The sequence below is a fragment of the Aegilops tauschii genome, chromosome 6, assembly GCF_002575655.3.
Source record: "Aegilops tauschii subsp. strangulata cultivar AL8/78 chromosome 6, Aet v6.0, whole genome shotgun sequence".
In the NCBI taxonomy this organism is placed as follows: domain Eukaryota; kingdom Viridiplantae; phylum Streptophyta; class Magnoliopsida; order Poales; family Poaceae; genus Aegilops; species Aegilops tauschii.
The window spans coordinates 359,169,921-359,180,337 of NC_053040.3; the positions used below are offsets into that span (position 1 = coordinate 359,169,921).

Genomic DNA, 10,417 nt, shown 5'->3' on the forward strand with positions numbered 1-10,417 from the left:
AGGACTCCCCCTTTTTCCATGTTGGACTAGGAAAGAGAGGGGGAAGAGGTGGAGGGGAGGAAGGAAAGGGGGGGCGCCGCCCCCCTTTCCTTGTCCTATTCGGACTGGGGGGAGGGGCGTGTGGCCCTGCCCTGGCCTCCTCTCCTCTCTTCCACCTAGGCCCACTAAGGCCCATTAAGTTACCGGGGGGTTCCGGTAACCTCCCGGTACTCCGAAAAAATCCCGATTTCACCCGGAACACTTCCGATATCCAAACATAGGCTTCTAATATATCAATCTTTATGTCTCGACCATTTCGAGACTCCTCGTTATGTCCGTGATCACATCCGGGACTCCGAGCAACCTTCGGTACATCAAAACATATAAACTCATAATATAACTGTCATCGTAACGTTAAGCGTGCGGACCCTACGGGTTCGAGAACTATGTAGACATGACCGAGACACCTCTCCGGTCAATAACCAATAGCGGAAGCTGGATGCTCATATTGGCTCCCACATATTCTACGAAGATCTTTATCGGTCAGACCGCATAACAACATACGTTGTTCCCTTTGTCATCGGTATGTTACTTGCCCGAGATTCGATCGTCGGTATCTCGATACCTAGTTCAATCTCGTTACCGGCAAGTCTCTTTACTCATTCCGTAATACATCATCCCGCAACTAACTCATTAGTTACAATGCTTGCAAGGCTTATAGTGATGTGTATTACTGAGTGGGCCCAGAGATACCTCTCCGACAATCGGAGTGACAAATCCTAATCTTGAAATACGCCAACCCAACAAGTACCTTTGGAGACACCTGTAGAGCACCTTTATAATCACCCAGTTATGTTGTGACGTTTGGTAGCACACAAAGTGTTCCTCCGGTAAACGGGAGTTGCATAATCTCATAGTCATAGGAACATGTATAAGTCATGAAGAAAGCAATAGCAACATACTAAACGATCGAGTGCTAAGCTAACGGAATGGGTCAAGTCAATCACATCATTCTCCTAATGATGTGATCCCGTTAATCAAATGACAACTCATGTCTATGGCTAGGAAACATAACCATCTTTGATCAACGAGCTAGTCAAGTAGAGGCATACTAGTGACACTCTGTTTGTCTATGTATTCACACAAGTATTATGTTTCCGGTTAATACAATTCTAGCATGAATAATAAACATTTATCATGATATAAGGAAATAAATAATAACTTTATTATTGCCTCTAGGGCATATTTCCTTCACTATGATGATACGTGGTATTGTCACAATTATCGTCATAGAAGTGTCATAAGCATGACAGGAAAAAAATTCGTTCATCCCAAAATGTCACGGATGTGTCTTTTTTGTAGTGTTGCATCCGTCCGTAGTTGCCGCTTATCCCCATTGTCTTCGTTGACCGTTCTGAGTCCAACCACACTTGCACCCGCCCACGACATCATTAAATTATTTTTTCTAAGTGGGGATTAAACATTATCGGAATGGGTTGAAAGTTGGCGTGCGGTCTTGTTAGATTGTAGGTAGTCCGCCTGCCAAATTTTGTCGTATTCGGAGGTCGTGTGATACCCCAACGATTATACCTATAGCGGCACTATAGCCGGTCAAACGTTTCGATATTAGATACCCCTGTTGCCGTCCATTTCTTCCCTCTCTTCTCAGCCCAAGGCCTTCTGCATAGCCCACCTAGCTCACCTACACTGCCCCTCAACCGAAGTCGCCCGATCAAGATCGAATGGCTCGAAAACCCTCCAAAATCCCCTCTTTTCCATATATATAGTCCACCCCATACCTAATTTGGCCCTAACCCTAGACCAACTCACTTGTTCCACTCATTGCGACGCCACCTTCCTTCTTCCTTGGGATCTGCCCGATCCAACTAGCCGCCACCCGTTGTCCCCTCCTCGTTCCCCTCTTCCACCCAACCAGAGCACATCCACAAGCCACCGCTCCTCTCTCTCCATTGGGATCACCCAGATCCTCCACCCCCCAGCCTCCTCCCGATCCACTCAACCCCTCTCCTCGATTTCATCATCGAGCCAACCGGCGGCCTCCCTGCATAGCCACGCCCCTGAGCCCCTACGCAACAAGGAGCCTGAGCTCCTCCTCCCGTGCTCTCGCTCCTGAAGCCTTCCCCGGCCTCCCCGTAGTAGCGGAGCCCTGCGCCCTGATAACCCACAAGTTTAGGGGATCACAATAGTTTTCGAGGGTAGAGTATTCAACCAAAATTTATTGATTCGACACAAGGGGAGACAAAGAATATTCGCGAGTATTAGCAGTTGAGTTGTCAATTCAACCACACCAAAAGGCTTAATATCTGCAGCGAAGTTTTTAGTAGCAAAGTAGTATGGAAGTAACGGTAACAGTGGCAATAGTAGCAATAGCAGTTTTGTAGTGATTGTAGCAGCAGCGCGGCAAAAGTAACTTAGCAAAGATCAATATGTGAAAAGCTCGTAGGCATTGGATCGACAATGATAATTGTGTTGGATAATATTCATCATGTAGCAGTCATAACCTAGGGTGACACAAAACTAGCTCCAATTCATCAATATAATGTAGGCATGTATTTCGTATATAGTCATACGTGCTTATGGAAAAGAACTTGCATGACATCTTTTGTCCTACCCTCCCGTGGCAGCGGGATCCATAAGAAAACTAAAGGACATTAAGACATCCTTTTAATAGAGAACCGGAACAAAGCATTAGCACTTAGTGAATACATGAACTCCTCAAACTACGGTAATCACCGGAAAGAATCTCAATTATTGTCACCTTGGGGTATGCGGATCATAACTCATAATAGGTGTCTACTACTTGCAAGATAGGATCAAGAACACACATATATTCATGAAAACATAATAGGTTTAGATCTTAAATCATGACACTCGGGCCCTAGTGACAAGCATTAAGTATAGCAAAGTCATAGCAATATCAATCTTAGAACATATGGATACTAGGGATCAAACCCTAACAAAACTAACTTGATTATTTGAACATAGTGGGCGCCCTGTTGGGTTGGCCCATGTGCGGGACAGGCGCCCTTTTTTTCTTTTTTATTTTCTGTTTTTTATTCTATATTCAAATAATTCAGGATTGGTTCCAAAATTTAAAAATATTGTGAATTGTCATAAAAATAGTTTTTTGAATTTAAAAATGTTTGCGACTCAAAAGAATGAACATATTTTTAATTTTAATGAACATTTTTTATGAGCACTTTTTATAATGATGAACATTTTTTATATTTCATGAACAAAATTTGAATTTGATGAACAGTTTTTCAACTTGATGAAAAAAATTGTATTCAAGATTATTTTTTTGAAAAATGGATGAACAAATTTTGAAATCAATGAACAAATTTGGAGTTTGACGAACAATTTTTAAAAGTAATGAACAAATTTTAATTTAATCAACATTTTTTGAGGTCGGTGAACAAATTTTGAATTTTGGTGTACATTTTTTAAATCCGATGAACAAAAATTTGAATTCGATGAACATTTTCTGAAGTGTTGAAGATTTTTTTACATTGATGAACATTTTTTGAATTCGATGAACAAAAATGTTTTTGTGAATTTGAAAGAAAACTCGCAAAAAAGGAGAAAAAGTAAAGATGAAAAAAAGGAAAGAAAAAATAAAAAAAATAAAAAAGGGGGGGACCTCGCACCCCACATGAGTCGGCTAGAAGGCGCACAGGTGAGCTGGGGGGGGGGGGGGGCGCCATGGCGCTAGGGGCTGTCCTACGCGCCGTATAGGATCCGCTTGTTTATATAGCTACTATTGCTACACTATCTTCCGTCTCGCCTCAAGGATTTTCGCGTCCAGGCGTTATTGGGCCGTCTTAATATATGGTTCTTACAGGAGCGGTTTTTAGGCTCGGTTTTTCTCTCTCTTTATCTATGTTTTTATGTGTTGGTTTTCATTTTTTTTTCCTTGCGCTTTTTGGTATCTGTGTTTCTTTAATGGGTTTCTTGGTTTTTCCTTTTCGTTTTCATTTTCCCTTTTCCCATTATCTTTTCTTTCGGTTGTCTGTGTCGGCTTTCTACAATTTTCTTTTGGGTTTTGGTCTTCTGTATTTCTCTACTGGTTTGCTTTGTTTTTGGTTTTTTATCCTTTTGCCTTTTTCAACAAGCATTTCCCTTTTTCTCGCATACATTGTATATTTTTCGTATACATTAGAGCAATTTGTTATACACGTTTAATAATTTTAAATACATATTTTTTATTATATATATGTTTTGATGTCTACGTTTTTTCATAAAGTTTGTACATTTTTCTTATACATCTAAAACTTCTTTATACACATTTAAATACATGTTTTTGAACATTTTTTGATACATGTCGACATGTTGCAATTATATGTTGCAACATCTTTATAAATGATATGATGCTTTTTTAAATTAGGTACCTTTTTTAAATTGTATATACATTTTACAAAATGTCAAGAAATACTTTTGAAACACGTGAATATCACAAACATAGTTTTGGACTCATGAACATTCTTTAATGTAAGATACATTTTTATGAACGGCTTATTTTTTGAATTACATAAACATACTTTTAATTGTATAAATATTTGATATTTTGGAAACGCATGAGCATTTTCAATATCACAAATATTTTTTTGAATGTTGTCGACATTTTATTAAAATTATGCTAATAAAATGTTCATATTGGGTCAACATTCAAAATTGTTTAAAATCCATACTCTTCGTGATTTAAAAAAAATTAAGTACATTTTATTTCTGGAATATATGTATTTCAAATGTTTCAGAAATATATAAACAATGAACCAATGAGAAAATGGAGAAGAAAACAAACCAGTAGAAAGCTACTTGGCTCGACCCAATAATACGCTCGCTTGAGGTTGCCTTCCCTTCCATCTCACATCAAGAGAGATATATGAGAGCAATTAACTAAGTGTTACCCCTTGCGGGCCTCCCGCAAATGTCACTTTTATGGCCTGGGAGCACACCAAGTGGAGCGCCCAGCTGCCCCCACATGTTGTATGTATGGCGTTTCATCTGGATTTTTTTGCATGTGCTTTCCGGATTTAGATTGTTTTTTCGGGGGTTTTCATCTGTTCGGTTTTCTCCTAATTTTCCGTAGGTTTTAGAGAATTTTTTGTGTATTATTTTGTGAAGCATGGTTATGCTTTTCCAAAAGAGAAAAAACATGCGCTTACATGAGAAGCACACATTTGCTTTTCTTTCGCGAGAAACACAACTGTGCTTCTTGCAAAAAAAAAAATGCTTCAACTAGAAGCACAAACTTGCTTCCACAAGAAGCACAACTTTGCTTCTCGAAAAAAAGTTATGCTTTTGTGAGAAGCACAACTATGCTATTCATAAATTGAAAAAAAATGAAGCATAGATTTGCTTCCGCAAGAAGAACAATTGTGCTCACGGGAATTTATTTTGTGCTTTGAAGAAAGCACAAATTTGCTTCGCGAGGAATGAATTTGTGCTTCTTGAAAAAGGGGAAAAGGTGAAAAACTGCAACCATGCTACCTCTGCGTGCAAGGGGCTCAGCTCCATCATCTCGCTCACTGCATGGGAGCTCTGGAAACATCGCCATGGTTGCACCTTCGATGACATGTACCCCTCTGTTCGCCAGCTGACCGAGATAATCCATCAGGGGGGTACGCCTCTGGGCCCGAGTAGGGGTCAATGGATTACAAAACATCATTGACACAAGTTAACATAGGTTCATGGGGCTGAGCAATCCTGATTCTTGCACTCTTCAGGTGTTCGTTACACGTTGTCATCTGTGTACTTAGCCTGGGGGAGGGGAATGAACGGCGAGCGGAGGGGAAGTGACAGAGAGTGGAGCGGTGAGTGAAGTGAAGCTAGGGCTTGCTCCGAATGAGGATTTTGTAGTGGGGATGAGTGGGGTATGTACAATCATGTTGTGCCGGGATGACGTGGCAGACGCATCCGAAACTCCCCATACGCGAAGCGATGAAGGGGCAATTGTCTTCAAATACAACCATGAATTATTTCCAGATGAAACTGAAAGGCTTCGGCTACTGCTTCCCATACGGAAAACGCAAATTTCATTAAAGCATAAATTACATACCAAGTTGATGTATAAAGAGTTGTGAGTGCTACTCGCGGCTGTATACCTTTAGCATGTTGGTCAGAGCACCTGCATGGGGCCTACTGAAATCCGAAGATCGCAATATCTCATGAGATATTATTCAGCCACGGCTAACTATGGAGATAACGCTGTTTCCATACGCATTACCGCCACCGAAACATTATCCCGTGGCCATCGCTCAGCTCGAAGATGATGATATCCAGAGGTCCGCCATTTCATTTCAGATATGCATGAAGCGTCATCTACCCCGCCATCAGGGGGTCCTCTCCCATCTCCCAGTAGCTCAGTGCCGCTGTGTTTGTACTCCACTAGGAAGGAGCTCGGCCGAATCCCATGGAGGCGGCTCCTCTACCGTGCCTCTGAGCACGGCACGTCTGCCGTGCCTTCTTCGACGCTCGCGGATGCATTGATATGGGCCAGAAATTTACTAAAAACTAATCAGCCTAGCCAACTGTTAGATGTACACACGCCTGAACTGATTAACTATGCTCTTGTCTTGAAAAAAAACTATGCTCAAAATTTTCGTTTTGCCAAAAAAACTATGCTCAAAATTTACTAAAAAAATATGCTAAAGAAAATGTGCCATTTTAGCAGAACTAATTAAATAATTAACTTAAAAACAGTTAACTATAATCTGTTGTAAATATAAGACAGAGATTTCAATACAGACTACACACAAATGTATATAAACACATTTTAAAGTGTAGATTCACTCATTTTGCTTCATATATAGTCTATATTGGAATATTTTAAAAGCCTTATAGTATTTAGGAACGGAGGGAGTATAATTAATACATGACCAACACTATAAAATGAAAATGATCTAGGCATGCACTGGGCCCTCAGCGAGGATCGCCACCCTGGATCCCTTCGTCGTCAAGGACCGACGTTCTAAATCCTTTTTCGGCCTCCATCATCTTCACCAACACCCTCGTCGAGCAAGGGATTCCTACATCATGTGGTGTTTAACTGTAGTAGCTAAGAGAGTGAATGCCTAGCGGGGCATTGTGAGCTTCGGAATTATTGTTTCGACTTTCAAAACTAAACAGTTAATAATTCAGGCGTGTGTACAACTAACGGCTGGGCTGGGCTGATTAGTTTTGGCTAGTTTCTGGCCCATTCCAATGCGCCCGCGAGCGTCCGAAGAAGGCACGGCAGCCGTGCCGTGCTCAAAGGCACGGTAGAGGATCCGGCTCCGAATCCCATGACCACTATCCTCCTAACCTCGGCAGCAGGTGTACGATACGAGACTCCTTTCCGCGCTCCGCCATCGAGCTCAATGGGTTTGGGTTGCACCGCATCACGCCGCGCGCCGCCATCGGGCGGACAAGGACGACGCCTTTCCCGGCCCGATTATTTATAAGATCTCTTTCTCGAGGCGATACGATCGAAATCGGGGCAATGCAACGCGCACGATCCTCTAGTGCGCCGCGCTGCTGTAATGCAACAGACTGCACCAGAGAAATAGGAACATGGCATCGACTAGGGGAAAAGCACGGAGAGTGACCGCTGGGAGAATGGCGCCGTGTCTATAGGATTGGCTTATTTTAGCCTGCCCTGCAAAGCTCATGGCATGATTCACTTTGTGCTCAGGCCGCCTTTTCCGTCGGCTTGTACAAGTGTGGTACGCATACGGGTACGTGCTACTAGCAACTAGTGTCATGTCATATTCTGAAATGAAAAACTAGTGTCATTTCATCAGTTTGTATGATCGTGTCAAACATATATGTATGCACAGGTACAACATGATGGATGCCGGTCTACTCTGCGATGATCATAAGCCGGTTTTTATTCGACCTGAACGCCGCGGATCAGAAGTTTATGCATCATCTTCTGTCCGCGGAAAATAATAACCAACGCTATAAACAAGAATGTAATTACTACTGATATAGCTAACTCGATGGTATTGTCAGGTTAAATCTGATCATACTCGTCCGGTCCGATAAGTCCAGCTGCTCCGGAGCGCTTTCATAGACGCTCGTTCTAAACCTGCTCAGAAGGTTTTGTTGTTTTGTTTTCTTCAGGTGGCTCGTCGGAGTCTGTCTCGTTCAACGGATGTACTTTCGTTTTCAGCTCGGCATCCCCCTTTTTGTCGTCATCATCGTCCGCCTGCTTGAAGCTGGCGAGGCTGGCCATCGTGTCCACGGCGTCGACCACGCTCTCGATCCTCGTCGATATCTCCGTCAGCAGCGACGCCACGGTGAAGAGCGGCATGGCGTCGATCAGCGACGCCTCCCCCGGCTCCCCTGCCAGGGTAAACGGGAGCTCCCGCATGTCGCCCTGCAGCTCGTGCACGGCCGTGTTCATGTCTGCCACGGCGAAGTCCAGCGCCGGGGAGGTCGTCATCGTGGCCACGGAGCTGGACGCCTCCCTCAGCACCCGCCCGCACTGCGCGCCCAGCCTCGTGCACACGTCGGTGAGGAGCCGCTTGACGCTCTCGGGGGCCTGGAGCTCGGCGCCGACGCAGCTGTTGAGGGTCTCCACGCAGTACGCGCAGTGGCGCATGGCGGCGCCGAGCTTGGCGTACTGGGCGTAGGGGTGGCGGAAGCCGAACTTGCCGTGCGCGGGCTCCCACCGCGCCAGGTTGGCCTGCGAGTCCTCTGACGCCTTGGAGTTGAGCACGCACTTGTAGCCCTCCGACTTGGCCTGCGCGCCCTCCTCCTCGCCGAAGTAGTCCTCCACGCAGCCCTCCACGGCGGCCGCGAGCTTCTCCATGTTGCGCACCGTGAGCTGGTGCAGCTCCTGGCCGGCCCACACGGGCCAGATGAGCACGCAGACGGCGAGGCAGATGAAGATGCCGATGGCGATGGTGACAAGCCGCTGCTGCGCCAGCGCCACCAGCTCGTCGACGCGGTACCCCGACACGGCCACCAGGCTGTATGTCAGGATGAAGATGGTCACGCCGTAGTCGAACCGGGCCTTGACCGTGGGTATGAACCGCGAGAAGGTGGCTGCCGCAGCTGCACACGCACACATAGTAGATAATTAGTACGTGTCGCAGAAAGCCTGGCCGGTTTACAAGTGCGCACGAAGGTTTAGAGTACGTACCAAGCAGAAAGAGGGAGCCACAGGTGATGACCGGCTCGAGCTTATCGCCGGACTTGCTCGCCACCCAGCTCACGCCCAGCCCGAGCACGCCGGCGCTCGCCGTCGCCACGGCCCGGTTGAACCCTTTGTACACGCTGCCACCTACACGTCCATACACAAATAAAATCAGCGACCAAGCCAAGAGTACGTGAATACATGCATGCTGAAGACATGCGATTGCTACTGATCTGTTTTGTAATAATTCTACTAGGTGCGACTTACCAACAGTGTACTCGAAAACGACGACGACGGTCATGATGGCCCACATGGCAGCCCCGCCGACGCCGTCGTAGAGCGGCCTGGTGTAGTAGAAGACGGAGACCAAGGTAAGGGCAACGCCGACTTTGAGGCCGTGCACCACTCTCCTCGGATCGTCGGCGCCAATCTTCCACACCTTCTTGGCGAAGCCGGAGACCCTGGCTCCGAGCAAGAGCACGCAGGCGAGCAGCCACGCCCAGGCCATGCCGGCCGGCCCGGCCTCGTACTCCACCGTCACCGACGCGCCCTCCGGCACCGTCACCCGCCACTCCAGCCCGCTCTGCGCGTCCCTCGCGGCGGCCTCCATGATCACCGGCAGAAGCAGGTCCAGACGAGTCCCTCCCTACTGCAAGCGTGCCAAGAAAATGCGGCCCGGCTGGCCGGCTCCACTATGGTATATATAGGTTGACCGCTGCTTCTGCGTCACTTATTCTGTTGGACTTATGCTACGAGCTGACAGGATCGGAGGGAGAAGGGGAGCAACGCAACCTTCCAAGGAAGGAACGAGGGAAAGGAAAGGCTGCCCGGCGAATGATCTCCCTGTCTTGGAATGTTGTGAGGCACCGGGGGACTTGCTTATATAGGAAAGAAGTTTTCCGAGGCACTCCAATGGACTTTGACGTGGGGCATTTGTCAGGGCGGAGATTGGAGACGACCGACCTCGCGCACGAAAGCTCGCGCGATACGTGCGTTTTTCGGCAAAGGAAAAGGGGCGAGTGCGTCGCCAACAGGATGGAAATGGAGAGATGTGGTACGTACAGATCGAGTGCGGTTTCTCCACTCGATCACTATCGATCTGCTTGTCTTTGCCTGAGGGCGATCCTGAGTTCCTGATCACTGCTTCTAGTCGTAGGAAAACTAACAGAGTCTCCACAGCTATTAGTTGTGTGAAGCATTATGTTTCTTTATGTGAGATTTAGGCCCTGTTTGGTTCACAAGTCCTAGGACTTTTTTTAGTCCCAACTTATAAGTTTCAAGTCCCTAAAAAGTTTC

The 10,417-nt window shown here is 46.0% G+C and overlaps 1 protein-coding gene across 1 annotated transcript; it reads right to left on the reverse strand.

Annotated features, from left to right (window-relative positions):
- Positions 1–7,850: 7,850 nt before the first annotated feature.
- Positions 7,851–9,971, reverse strand: LOC109769811 (aluminum-activated malate transporter 10). Its single transcript, XM_020328518.4, has 3 exons — positions 9,389–9,971; positions 9,128–9,268; positions 7,851–9,039 (listed from the first exon to the last, which is right to left on the reverse strand). The coding sequence occupies exons 1-3, from the start codon at positions 9,729–9,731 to the stop codon at positions 8,063–8,065; spliced, it is 1,461 nt and encodes a 486-aa protein (XP_020184107.1). The 5' UTR covers positions 9,732–9,971; the 3' UTR covers positions 7,851–8,062.
- Between the last annotated feature and the right edge of the window lie 446 nt (positions 9,972–10,417).